This window comes from Narcine bancroftii, chromosome 1 (assembly GCF_036971445.1).
Source record: "Narcine bancroftii isolate sNarBan1 chromosome 1, sNarBan1.hap1, whole genome shotgun sequence".
NCBI lineage: Eukaryota > Metazoa > Chordata > Chondrichthyes > Torpediniformes > Narcinidae > Narcine > Narcine bancroftii.
Genome location: NC_091469.1, coordinates 231,661,535 through 231,676,611, shown reverse-complemented (window position 1 = coordinate 231,676,611; position 15,077 = coordinate 231,661,535). Strand labels below are relative to the sequence as shown.

The 15,077-nt window shown below is 37.2% G+C and overlaps 1 protein-coding gene across 9 annotated transcripts in view; it reads left to right on the top strand.

The window, feature by feature from the left end:
• fbxl17 (F-box and leucine-rich repeat protein 17) overlaps window positions 1–15,077 on the top strand; it is a 725,386-nt gene that overhangs the window by 246,672 nt on the left and 463,637 nt on the right. For 8 of the 9 annotated variants that reach the window (XM_069892541.1, XM_069892540.1, XM_069892527.1 and 5 more), the window contains exon 7: window positions 13,165–13,295. In XM_069892541.1, the coding sequence (XP_069748642.1) occupies window positions 13,165–13,295 (131 nt within the window). Of the gene's footprint in view, window positions 1–13,164; window positions 13,296–13,723; window positions 13,767–15,077 lie in introns of those variants that run through there. The other variant, XM_069892552.1, reaches the window with a different exon arrangement.

Sequence of the window (15,077 nt, the reverse complement as noted above, 5' to 3'; positions counted from 1 at the left end):
CTCACAGTCTTTTTCCAGGGTAAGAGGGTTGTAAGCTAAATGGTACTGGCCTAGAGTGTCAACTTGGTCAGCATGGATAAGTTGGGCTCAAGGGCCTGTTCCACACTATATGGGTCTTTGACTCTATGTATGTGAATGGCCTACATCTACTTCAATTTCTTATGCTAGGTATTTTTAAATCCATGCTTCCTGTTTATTTTTGCACCTGCAAAGGCAAATAGATGCTGCTCTTTTAATCTATGGAACTTTCCAAATTGGCTGCGATTTCACAGGTCTTTTTCCTCAAAATCCTTTTATACTATTTGTTTTTTTTCTCAAAACTTTATTTATTAATTTTAACATATAAAGAAAGTAAGTAATTCACGTACAGAAAAAATACAAAATAAAGTAATACAAGTACAAAGTAACATAGTTAATACAATACCAATCTCGGCATCTCCCCCTAACAACTAAAAACTAAGACTAAAAAAAACCTATTTTTAACCCCTAAACCCCCCCCTCCCCACCCCCACGATAAAGAGTGAAGAATTAATACTATTAGTATAATAAAAAAAATAAAAAAATATATATCTTAAAAAAAGATCGATATATATAAAAAACAAAAAAATATTAATTAAGTATTAATTATTAATCCAAAAAATTTTTATTATATAAGAATATATATGAAAAAACAAAAACAAAAAGAACTTAAACTTAAAAAACCCAACTAATAATAAAAAAACTAAAAAAAAAAAAGAAAACATATATATAGAAAAAATATATAATAAAAAAAGTTTTTTTTAAAAATGATTAATTCAAACTTATTTAAATTGTATATAATCAATGAATGGGGTCGACTTTAACTCATAAAAAGACATCTTAACTTGTATAGAAAAAGATATTCTTTCCATAACCAAACAAAACTTCATCTCTGAATACCACCTATCTAAAGACAATACATTTCTATTCTTCCAAGTAATCGCTATACATTTCTTGGCCACTGCCAGCGCTAAGTAAATAAAAAAGATCTGGCAATTATCTAATTCTAAATCAATCAACGGTTGCATATTCCCTAATAAAAATATATCAGGGTCTAATACAATATGAAGATTATATAGATTATTAAATACAGATTGAATACCTTTCCAAAATTGTTGTAATCGATCACACAACCAAACAGCATGTAAAAAAAGTACCAGAAACCTGATCACAACGAAAACAAAGATCTGACTTACTAAAACCAAATTGTTTTAATTTTTCGGGTGTTAAATACAATTGATGTATAAAACTATAATTAATCATCGCCAATCTAGCATTAATCAATTTTCGAACACTATTACGGCAGATTTCAGACCAATCTTCTTCAGTTATTGTTAAACTTAAATCTTTTTCCCATTTCATTTTATCTTTATCCCAATCTATTTTACTTTCACTTTCCAACAAAATACGATACAAACCTGATATATAACCCTTTTTTGGAAATGAGAGTACATATTTCTCAAAATCAGTTTCAGACAATAAATTCATTTGACGACCGCATACCTGTTTTCTTTCTTTGGCTTGGCCTCGCGGACGAAGATTTATGGAGGGGGTAAAAGTCCACGTCAGCTGCAGGCTCGTTTGTGGCTGACAAGTCCGATGCGGGACAGGCAGACACGGTTGCAGCGACTGCAGGGGAAAAATGGTTGGTTGGGGTTGGGTGTTGGGTTTTTCCTCCTTTGCCTTTTGCCAGTGAGGTGGGCTCTGCGGTCTTCTTCAAAGGAGGTTGCTGCCCGCCAAACTGTGAGGCGCCAAGATGCATGGTTTGAGGCGATATCAGCCCACTGGCGGTGGTCAATGTGGCAGGCACCAAGAGATTTCTTTAGGCAGTCCTTGTACCTTTTCTTTGGTGCACCTCTGTCACGGTGGCCAGTGGAGAGCTCACCATATAACACGATCTTGGGAAGGCGATGGTCCTCCATTCTGGAGACGTGACCCACCCAGCGCAGCTGGATCTTCAGCAGCGTGGACTCGATGCTGTCGACCTCTGCCATCTCGAGTACTTCGACGTTAGGGATGAAAGCGCTCCAATGGATGTTGAGGATGGAGCGGAGACAACGCTGGTGGAAGCGTTCTAGGAGCCGTAGGTGATGCCGGTAGAGGAACCATGATTCGGAGCCGAACAGGTGTGTGGGTATGACAACGGCTCTGTATACGCTTATCTTTGTGAGGTTTTTCAGTTGGTTGTTTTTCCAGACTCTTTTGTGTAGTCTTCCAAAGGCGCTATTTGCCTTGGCGAGTCTGTTGTCTATCTCATTGTCGATCCTTGCATCTGATGATATGGTGCAGCCGAGATAGGTAAACTGGTTGACCGTTTTGAGTTTTGTGTACCCGATGGAGATGTGGGGGTGCTGGTAGTCATGGTGGGGAGCTGGCTGATGGAGGACCTCAGTTTTCTTCAGGCTGACTTCCAGGCCAAACACTTTGGCAGTTTCCGCAAAGCAGGACGTCAAGCGCTGAAGAGCTGGCTCTGAATGGGCAACTAAAGCGGCATCGTCTGCAAAGAGTAGTTCACGGACAAGTCTTGGTGTGAGCTTGCAGGCGCCTCAGAATAATACACAAATATAGAATAACCACTTATATCAAATCTCTTTTGCAATTCTACAAAAGAACAAAAATGACCTTCTAAAAAACAGTCAGATAAATTATGTATTCCTTTCTCCTCCCATTGTTTCAAAATAGTATTAGATACCATGAAAGGAACAAGTTGATTATTATATAATGGTAATCTTCTCGACCACTTATTTTTCAATCCCATTTTATGTAATTTACTTGTCCATAAATTCATTAAATGTTTCAATATTGGTACATCATAAGTTCGTAACAAATTTTTATTCTATCGGAATAAAAATTCATTCGAAAATTTTTCAGAAATAACTGCCAATTCTATCTGTACCCAACTAGGCGTATCTTGTGTGGCCATTAATGCGCTAAGAAATCTAAATTGAGCTGCTTCATAATAAAATTGAAAGTTAGGTAGCCGTAACCCTCCAAATTGAAAATCCCACATCAATTTTTTCAACGCCACCCTAGGAAATTTTCCTTTCCACAAAAAATCCCTAATTACTTTATATAAATCCTTAAAAAATCTTTTTTGTAAACAGCAAGGAATTGAATGAAATAAATATTGTATACGAGAAAAAATATTCATTTTTATAGTATTAATTCTTCCTAATAAACCCAAAGGTAAATCTTTCCATTTAACTAAATCTGCCTTAATCTTCTTCATTAAAGGAAGATAATTAAGTGAATATAAATTTTGGTAGTCAGTATTAACATTAATTCCCAAATATTTAATTTGTTTCGTCCACTTCAAATTCGTAATATTTCTAAACATTGAATAATCATCTTTACTAATTGATAAAATTTCACTTTTAGTCCAATTAACCTTATAACCAGATAATTGACCATAAATCTGTAAGGAATTTTGAAGTGCTGGCAGAGAAACATCAGGATCCACCAAATACAGCAAAACGTCATCCGCAAATAAATTTATTTTATAATCTTCATTCAAGACTCTCATACCTTTGATACTATCATTCTGATGTATTAATTGTGCTAGAGGATCATTAACTAAAGCAAACAAGGTGGGTGATAATGGACATCCTTGTCTAGTAGATCTTGTTAAATTAAAGGATTCTGAAAGCAAACCATTAGTAACATCTCTAGCTTTCGGACCATTATACAGAGCCCTAATCATACCAATAAATGAGAGACCAAACGAAAACTTTTCAAGTACTTTAAATAAAAACTTCCATTCTACTCTATCGAATGCCTTTTCTGCATCCAATGAAACCACCATTGGATAATTCTTCTGAGATTTAGATCTATTTATCAAAGTAATTAATCGTAGAATATTGTCCGAAGCATACCTATTTTTTATAAAACCTGTTTGATCACGATGTATTATCTTTGGTAAATACTGAGCCAACCTATTAGCCATAACTTTACCCACTATTTTATAGTCTACATTTAACAAAGATATAGGATGGTAAGAAGCTACCTGTAATGGAACTTTATCTTTTTTTGGTATAACTGTAATTATAGCATTAGAACAGGACTCAGGTAATTGAAAAGTATCATAAAGTTGTTGTGTTACATTCTTAAATAAGGAAGATATATCATCATAAAAAGTCTTGTAAAACTCAATAGAAAAACCATCTCCACCAGGCACTTTTCCATTTGGCATATCTTTTATAGCCATTTCAATTTCACTATCCGTAAAAGGTTTATCTAACTCTTGTCTGTCTTCTTGAGATAACTGTGGTAATTTAATATTTTTCAAAAAAGAGTCTATTGCATCTTCTTTTATCTCTTTACATTCAGTCAAATAAAGTTTGACCAAAATGGTTGAAGACTTACAAACTCAAATTAAAAATTTGGTGAAAAAGATTGATTATTTGGAAAACCAATCCAGACGGAACAATATAAAGATTATTGGTTTGCCGGAAGGTATGGAGATACCAGACCCAAGAAAATTTTTTACTGAATGGATTCCGCAGATGCTGGGTCAAGAACATTTCCCGGAAGGTATAATACTGGAATGTGCTCACAGAGCTTTGCGTAGAAGACCTATTTCAGGTCAAAGTCCAAGACCTGTTTTGGTTCGTTGCTTGAATTATTATGACAGAGAAATAATTTTACGAGTGGCTATTAGAAATGCACAACAGAGAAAATCACCCTTGATGATTCAAAATAATCGAGTTTTCTTCTATGCGGATTTGAGTCAAGAGGTTATGTTCCAACGACGGGAATTCAACCCTGCTAAAGAGTTGTTGTGGAAGAAAGGTTATAAGGCAACCTTTAGATATCCAGCTGTTTTGAAGGTTTTTTAAGATGGTTACCAACCAAAGTTCTTTGATTCTCCAAAGGAAGCTATAGCATTTGCTCAAGAGCTGCCAATCACTCAGTTTCAACAGAGATATAGTCCGCCGCGATCTCCAAGGAGACAAGAGATGGAAGAAAAGAGCCGTGCTCCAAGAAGGAATGGTCGTAATGGTGACTCGGCAGTTGGAGCTGATTAAAAGAAGAGTTGTCCTTTTTTTTTTCTAATGCTTTTTTTTCCAAATAAAGGGATATTAAATAATGATGATGTTAGTTTAAGATGAAGTGAGAGTTGGGTAAGAGAACTGGATAGGCACTATTTTCTGAAAGTCATCTGCTATGTGTGAGTTATCTCACACCCATTTTTTTTGGGAGTTACCGCATTGCGCGGTTTAGACGGGAGGGGGTATTTTTAACCTCCTACCTGTTTTTTTTTTCTTTTTTTTGTATTATTAGATTAAAGAGTGAAGGGTTTTTTTTGCTTAAATAATTAAAAAAAATTTTTTTCCCTTTTTTCTCTTTCTTTTTTTTTGATCGTATTAATAGAGGGTAAGGGGGTAAAAGTTGGGGGTTTTTTTTCTAACTGTTGTAAGACATGTCAAAATTTAAATGTGCTTTTCTTAATGTTCAGGGTTTGAATAATCCTATAAAGCGTAAGAAAGTACTTGCTTATTTAAAAAAATTTAAAGTAGATGTGGCCTTTTTACAGGAAACTCATTTGACAGATAAAGAACATTTGAAACTTAAGCGGGACTGGGTTGGACAAGTCTTTTATCCTTCATTTAATTCAAAGGCAAAAGGAGTTGTGGTTTTGGTACATAAGAATTTACCGTTTCAATTGGAAGACGAGGAAAAAAATGGAGGAAGACTACTTAAGTTGAATTGTATGATCTCTAATGAAGCCTGGACTTTGATTGATGTTTATGCTCCAAATGTTGAAGACACTGCTTTTATTACAGAAATATCTATTATTGGGACAAGCTAATTTCAATGTGATGATTGGGGGGGATTTAAATATGGTATTAGAACCGTTATTGGATAAGTATCCAAAGGTAATTAAGAAATCTAAGATGGCGATACATATGGCTAATATGATGAAAGATTTGAATTTAGTTGATATTTATCGTAGATTTAATCCTACACAGAAAGACTTTTCTTTTTATTCTTCTCGACATAATTCTTTTTCAAGACTTGATTATTTTTTAATTTCGGCACATTTACAGGATAAGGTTATATCTGTGGATTATAAGGCAAGGTTAGTCTCGGACCATTCATTGTTATTACTGGAATATCAAAGTTCTCAAGTTACACAACATACTTGAAGATGGAGATTTAATACTATGTTACTACAAAAGCCAGAATTTATTGTTTATTTGAGAAAACAAATTGAGGATTTTATTGCTAATAATGTTCTCTCTGTTTCTGATCAGTTTGTTTTGTGGGACGCAATGAAAGCTTTTTTATGAGGTCAAATGATCAGTTATGCATCCAAAATGACGAAAGAGAGAGTTAGAGAAACCGAGGATTTGGAGAAGAAAATATCAGTCTGTGAAAAAGAATTTCAAAAGAAAGCTACTGAATTCCAAAAGATCCAATTAACTAATTTAAAGTTGAAGTATAATAAGTTACAGTCATATTGATTTGAATGTCTGTTGAATCGTTAAAAAAATAAATTTTATGAATGCGGTGAGAAAGCTCATAAAGTATTAGCTTGGCAATTAAAAAAAGAACAGTTATCTAGGATTATACCAGCTATTAGAAATAAATCGGGTATTACTTTTAGTCAAAAAGAAATTAACGATGAATTTTGTAATTTTTACAAAAAACTTTATTTGACTTTTATACTATTTATATGATCATTTTGTGTTTAATTTTCAGATTAATTTTTTTATGATTTTAATTAACATCCTCATTTCTGCCTTAAGAAATTATTCTAATCATTTTAATCGGTGCAGAATTTAGCACAACAGGCTGCCATTGCTCTTCAGCAAACTTCATTTGATCCACTCTGTGACTGTATAGCTGGATGGTCAGGGATAGCAAGTGCGTCAGAATTAGGCACTGCTGGAGGATTGTGGTGGAATATATTAAATTCAATTTTTTAATTGATTTTTAAATAAAAAAGATTTAGACATAACAGCACAGTAACAGGCCACCTTGGCCCACGTGCCGCCCAATTACACCTAATCGAACTACAACCCCTGTAGGAGGTAACCGGAGCACCTGAGGAAAGTCCACACAGACACAGGGAGAAAGTACAAATTCCTTAGAGACAGGGCGGGATTAGAACCCCGGTCCTGATCGCTGGCGCTTTAACTATGTTACGCTAACCGAGCTGCCCTCATCAATAAAACTAAACCTGCACACAGTTCTCCAACAGCAGTATCAACAACATTCCACGCTGCCCAACTGAACTGCCGCTTTCTGGAAAATGCACCTTTTATTTTAGGTCTCTTATTTCTACAACATTCTGTCCAGGATGGACTACACCTTATTTTTGAGAGTCTGTCCTGATTTTAGACACCCAACCAAAACAATGGGATTACCCCTCAATACTGTCAATGAATGATGGGGTAATGGGAAATTAACAAATGGCGGTGGGGTAGAATAAGGGTACCAACTTTGGAATGATATTGGCAGCTTCCTTTATTTGGTGTCTCAGTTTGGAGAACACTGGAAAAAAAGCAATAATACAATTTAATATCTTGGTATAGCTTTAATTTAACTGCAGTTTGCAATATAGCAGTTGAATATCTTAAGATACACAATACATTGAGAAATCGAACATCCCCATGTCTCCCTACTTGCACCTCCTCCCTCTCCCTATCCTTCACAAGAATGATCCCTGTTCTTCCCTCAAAGAGAAAAAAAATCCAGAATATCTTCATGAGTAACGTATTTATCCTTCTATCATTAGGGTCCCCTGGCCCCTCATTTGCCCTGAGTGCTGTACGTTTCTTGAAATTATTTAATTTCTTATTTATAATAGTTGTTTGGAAAAGCTGTAAATCAATGGAATTTCTGTTCCATATTCTACAATGATTAATTTCTTAATGAAGATTCCACATGGAATATAAAAATGATGGATTACTAGAGACGTACAGGAGACTGGAATCTGAACCCGCATCCAATTGGCTGGAGGAACTCATCAGGTCAAGCAACATCAGTGGGATAAAAAAAGGATGGTCAATGTTTCGTGCTGAAACTATACGTCAGTACAAACTCAATGAGGGGTCACTATTCATTAGGAAAATTCTGTTATGAAAAATTTTAATTAGAATCAAATATGTAGGCAAGGAAACAATTTCATGCTCAAGGCTTGTACTTGTCCATTGTTCAATGGGGGAATGAATGCTAAAAAGAGAAAATCTCCTGCTGTAACAACTTAGTTTTTTTTCTATGAAAGTTTATTCAAACGTCAACAACTCTACGAAGCATACCAAACTACATCGAAACATACTACAGGCACAGTACCCCGTTTCTGAAGCGCTTGTGACTAGATGTTTTTCGTTTTTTGTATTTTTTCAGATTTCAGAACAATTGAACTAAGTAGCACAGTAGCATCAGCAGAAAACCTGTATCAGCGGTTAACAACAAGAAATAAATGCAGGCTTTTTGAGTTCAGGATGGACTACACCTTATTTTTGAGAACACAGCATCATCTGCCTCATTAATAATGGTTTTTGTCTTTTAGCACTGCCGGTCCCAGACACCTCCCCACCGCCACCGCCGGTCTCTGACGCCTCCTTACCAACACCACCTCCCTACCACCACCTCCCGCTCCTGCCCGGGAACCCAGGGCAACTTCTTCAATGCAGATGGCACCACACCCAATGTCGAGAATAGAGTTGCCATCGCCGACTCCAGCTGCAGCCGACACTGAAGACTTAGATCTAGCTCCATTTGACATCTTCCTGGCCAGAAGCAAAGATTTCATTTTTTAAAAAACTTATTGTAATCAAATTGGCACCAACAGACCATCAGAGCCCCACATGGGCAAGTCAGGTGTTTAATTATATTTTGCACTGTGATGTCATGTCGGCGCTAAAAACAGTTTGGTTCTTGGTTTTGGAACTTTGGATACAAGGTACTCGACATGTTTGGGACAAGAACATATTTTTTCCTTTATTTGCCTCTGTTCAAATAACCTGGAATAAAATTTGGAATGTGCAACTTTACATGTAAATTGTTTGATGACAAATTTAAAACTGTGGAGCCCGGGCAAATAAAGGAAAAGTGTCTTTGTCCCAAACATTATGGAGTATTCTCTACATTGTTGGAAAAACGCAAAAAGCAGTAATTCAATAGCGCACTTGAGTTACATGCAAAGTTATTGCACAGATGCAATAAACCACTCACTATATTTTCAAATTAAAATCCTGTTGTTATTATTTATGACACCCTCAAACCCCTGATGAGCCTTCTGCCCCCCCAGAGCTTGCCCACTATACCCTCGGATATTGTGTGCTCTCTAACGACACATGAGCCTGGATGTTGTAACCCTAAGATGGGCAGGCAGTTGGCTCATCCAGAACCCTCAACTACCCACTGCCTTGAATCATGAGTAGCCAGTTTGGCCAGACCCAGCAAGGAGATTCTCAAGAAACCTACTGCCCTACATCAGGAGCTTGGGGCTGAAATGCAGCCAGAACTTAAAGGAGCAGCCCCTTCAGCTAGGCCAGAGGTTCTCAACCTTTTTCTTTCCACTCACATACCATTTTAAGTAATCCATATGCAGTCAGTGCTCTGTGATTGGTCAAGGATTGCTTAAGGTGGGATGTGAGTGGGAAGGGAAGGTGGAAAACCACTACTCTGGACCCAATTGTTACTGAAATATTTTGCTTGAGAAAAATTGTCATTGACCCATTTCCTGTGGAGTTATGAAACCTTGCACATAACGAGTCAATGAGGTACGATTAAAACAGTGGTTTTCAAACTTTTACTTATCACCCACATACCACCTGAAGCAATCCCTGACTAATCACAGAACACTGATGGCATAGAGATGACTTAAAATGGAATGTGAGTGAAAAGAAAAAGATTGAGAACCACTGATCTGGGCAAAGAAGGGCTGCAAACTCTCACACTCCATGTACACATGGAGTCTCCTCTTGGCTACAGATATGAAGGGTACCGGTGAACCCACGTCTGACAAGCCACTCTGATTGGGAGGGGGTTAGCACAGCCGGAATTGGTCCGTTCTTTCCCCTCCTCTCACCAACCCTTCTCAATACCTGTTCACCTGTTATGTCCAGACATTGACCACTCTAGATCCACACAAGCCCCTTGTGGGTAACTTTGCAGAGCAGCACAGCTGATGTTTGCCACCAGGATTCGCTTGGCTTCCTGAAGGTAGCGCCCTCTGCGAAGAAAGTATATGGCCAGCATGTGGCATTGAAGAAGGTGCTCAGTATACAGGTATCTTTGGAGGGTCCTGAGCCGTAGTCTCCTGCTGGGTATGGACAGACTTCAGCGACTGAGTGCCCTTTGTGACCGATAGTCTTAGGATTGCTTCAGAGACCCAGTGCCTCATGTTGCCCCAGAAGAAGTCCATCAACTACTTCTGGGTTGTTTTGATGAAGGCAGTAGACAGGACCATGCTGACTAGCCAGTACGACAGCATTGGGGCCGCCAGCTGGTTGATGGCCAGCGCCTTGAGCCGGTACAAAATCAGGGGGAAGAGGCAGCTCCCCAGCTTGGCAACAACTTACAGTTTTTCAATTGTGACCAAAGTTCTAGGTGTTGGTAGATTGTCTGCATTAACAAATATTTAAATGCAGAAAATTCGAAAGGAAAACTTTAGGTGTATTTTCCTAACAATTATTCATTTATATGTTTTAGAGTCCATACAATCATACAGCACAGAACAGACCTCTCGCTCATGTTATGTAAAGTTAAATGTGAAAATGTAGATGATTTACTCAATGTTTGGCAAATCCTGTGCTGTCTGTAAGTTTGTATGCTCTCCCCGTGTCTACGTGGGTTTTACCCAAGAACTCCTGTTTCCTCTACTGTTCAAAAATGTATCGGGGATTGTAGGTCAGTTGGGTGTGATTGGGTGGCACGGACTTGTGGGCCGAAAGGGCCTGTTACCGTGTTGTATTGTGACAGAGTATTTCGAGGTGGTTTGGGAGCAGCTTGCACACACACATTTTAAAACACAGAATTTTTTGCAGGACTTTTGCAAGAGGCAACAAAGTATCAATCTACAGCTTGCCTAGGAACATGTGATCTTTGCAAGGGGAGAGAACAGTTTTGCTCTCTGAGAGGGAGGGTGTGAAAGCAGAGAGGAAGGAGTCACAGAAATCAGTTCCAGAGGGACAAGCTGGCAAACTTTGGAAGGCTGTCTGGTCAAAGTATAAGACTGGCCGTCTGAAAGGTGACTTAAAAGAAAGAGGACCATCTAGAGAACCCTGAAGAGGGCAAGTTTCGTTAGCAAGACTGATTGAGAAGGAGTCAGTTGCGGATGTCCTGGGAAAGGAATCCCTGAAAACCAGCAAGAACCCTCCTGAGTGGTAACCATTTGCCTGTTAAGTACCAAAGACTAGTGAACTTTGTTAATTCTAACATTTGTGCCCAGTACAAGAATTGCCTGCAACCAGTGAGATTGGACTGTGATCCAAAGAACTTTTCTAATCTTAAATATACATTACACACACCTGCGCTTAGTATTAGAGGGGGGATTAAGTGGGTTAGTTAGGTTAAGTAAGTAGGTTAAGTAATAAGTTAAAGTTTAATTCTGTTTTCTTGTTCAAATATAATTAAAAACTACTTTTGTTTAAGTGACCCTGTGTTGTGGTGCATATCTATTGCTGCTGGTTTTGGGTTCCTCTGGACTCTGTAAAAGTATGTCCAAATAAAATAATAAATAAATGTTCCTTGAAATAACAGGATTACATTTTCATGAGGTTTCTGCTATAGTTTCACAAATGCATTATCAGGGCTTTTCATACCATTTTTCCAGGCCTACGTCTAACCTCCAAGAAAAATGGGAATTGATGGAATATCCAAACATCACTGAACAAGCCTCCTGAAAAAATACTTCAATTGGATGCAGTGTCCACATATTACTTTTTGCCTTGAGTATCAATAAGTTGTGTTCTTAATAACACCCATTGACAAACAACATCTTAACCTCATAAGTAAATTAAACAAGTAGGTTTAAAATAGGTTCTGTTGCAATGTGCTTCTAATGGAAGGAAAATTAGTTGATCATATTATTATTTAAATGGTGAAATATTGCAGCAATACTAAAAAATTTGCAGAGAGACTTGGGAGTGATTGTGCAGAATTGCCAAAGATTGGTTTGAACTGGAATAGGTAGCCAAGAAGGCAAATGGCATATTGGCCTTCATTACTGGAGGATTAAATTGAAGAGCAGTAAGGTTTTGTTGAGTGTTCTCAGGATGCTGGTGGTCTACTCCTGGAGTGCTGTTCAGGTTTCTCTACTGGCTTTAGACGTGGTGCAGAGAAGGTTCACCATGTTGATCCAGAGATGATAGAGTTAGCCTATGAAGAGAGATTGACATCTGGGACTACACTCATTAGAATTAAGAAGGAAACTAATAGAAATTATGAGGGGGATGGACAAGAGAGAGGCAGGAAAGTTGTTTCCACTGGTAGGTGAGATAAGAACTATGGGAAATAACCCCAAGGTTCTAGGGAGTAGATTTGGGATGGAGATGAGGTAGCATTATATTTCCCTGAGAGTAGTGAATCTGTGGAGTCTTCTGCGCTAGGAAGCAGTAGCGGCTACCTCATTTAATATATTTAAAACATAGTTTGATATATTTTTGCGTGATAGAGGAATTGAGAGTTTTGGGGAAATAGTTAAGTGAAGCTGAGTAAGATCAGACATATTGGCAGAGCAGGCTCAATAGGCCAGGTGGCTTATATTTGTTACGTACCCTTTACTTATGTAAATTATTATTAGATTTCAAAGTTGCTGTATGCAATGTGTATCAGCTGTTGATTCTTTATTAAGGATCCATACATAACAATCAATGGAAGGTTAGAATTACGTTTAGATTCTCTTTGTAATAAAACAAGTCATTCTTGTCCTTCATGTGAGCCCCCTTATACTTTAGTTAATATGGAATCACCTTAGCATTATTTCTTTTGGAACTTTATACCTCTTTGGACTGTACATTCAAAAAAAATACAATAACAATTTCACTGAAAGAGGAATTGGCTAGAGGGATTAAATGGCAAGGAGTTATTCATTTTCTAGATTGCTTGTGACATTTGGTTTATTGTGATGAACTCTATGAATCCTGGTGCAACAGTGATGCATTTCAATTTTTATTTTTCCTTTCGTCCTAGCTGAAGGAGCTCATCAGTCTTGACCTGCGTCACATAACGGAGTTGAATAATGAAACAGTAATGGAGGTGGTGAAGAGATGCAAGAATTTAAGCGCCCTGAATCTCTGTCTGAACTGGAGCATTAATGACAGGTACAGTAGTGCTTTCTGAATGCATGTATTAACTTAATGCAAGTGGTGCAAACTCCAACATTTATTTTCTCCTGTGTTAGCATCACAGTCAATTTCATATCTTTGTGCAACGTTAGCTGTAGTCATTTCCTAAGCAAAGTCGTTGTAATTAAGAACATCTGTGGTAAACATAAGACAGATGTTTGAAGAGTCAATCATTCTATTACCTTATTAATTGGGAATCATCTTGAGCAAAGAAAACATGAAGCAAACTTAAGTGATGAGGAAAAGCAGCCTTTTTATTACAATGGTTAATATTCAATGAAGTTTCAAAGTCAAAACATTATTTTACTCAATAACTGAGATTTGCCTGAATTTTTAATTCATTTGAATATTTATCAAGCCACTTCTTTTTAATTAGACCAGAATGTCATGTTATTTTGCCTCAGGTTGCAAAATACCGAAACACAATATTGATGATACTATAAATCAAGAGGGAGTGAAATTGACTGCTTCCCTTTCCAGTTAAGTCAATAAAAAATGGCTGAAGTTTAAAAGGGGGTGATGATTTGTTGATGCATTTTTAATACTATTCCTCAAGGCTTTTGCTGTTGATTAATTCTGCCAAATATCTGTAACACAGATTTTAAAATGAATCTAAAACAGGCTGTGCTGCAGAAAAATACAAAGGGTAGAATATGATTGATTGCAGCTGTCCAATTGTTAAATAGGCAGAATGTACTTTGTGGAATTGTATTCCAATGTTCTGAGGTGAATCGTGACACCACCTTTTCCTCAGCTACTGACTCAAAGGACTTAGCGAGCTGTTGGCAGTCATGCTGGTTGTTTCTGTTGAAGGAGTTTGTGCAGCTTCAGTTAAATTATCAGACGAAAAATTGGTAAGAATGATTCTGCGATTGACTTGAGACAGGTAAAGACAGTTGTGCAGTGAACATGTGCATGAAAAATTAGTGTCTCTTGAAAAATGAATATCATCTTCCCACCAGACTTTGCGCACCTTTCATACTTCTGTTGTACCTGATTTTAATAGTTTTAGTTACGTGAAGTTTTTGGTTTATTGAATTTTGATGCATGAACAGTGAAGATAGCCGACTTTCAAAAATTCGTCAGTTTTCTGAAACATTTGCCTTGAGTGCACTAGACTCCACTGCATGTTGAATTACAAGACTGACCCCTGAAAAGATCAAACTGCAATGGATTTCTTTCTTGACAAGAAGAAATTGGGATATTATGATTTTATTTAATATAAACACTCAACAACTTGATATTATAATTGTGAAGAAGTTGTGTATATTGAACAAAAATGGTTTGAATATCTCCTGCAATAGATCACATATCGTTCCTTGGGCAAATATGCCCTTTAAACAGGGGACCTTTCATCCTTACTTCCTCTTGGTTTAATCTGTATATCCAGCAATGAGTGATCTATGCATTGTACTTTTTAAAGGAATGCTACATAATGAATACTAATGCACCCATATCTGGTTACAACGTCCAAAATGATGCTATCAGGAAAGGCTCCTTCACTACCAGCCACATCATTCACTATGGTTAGTGGTTGTTCTTTACTTTAAAAAACTGTGGAAAGCATCAAACTGTGGTGGAATTGCATCAGTACCTGGTTTTAGCAACGAATGTGAAAGTAGTTGATGATCTCTTCAAGTCACACTGGTTGAATAGAAGTGGTGATTGGTTATGATGGGAAAAAGTGGGGAGGTACAGGGAATCTGATATTTATAAGATTGTGGATGTAAATATGCACTCATGGGTCAGATGTGTATT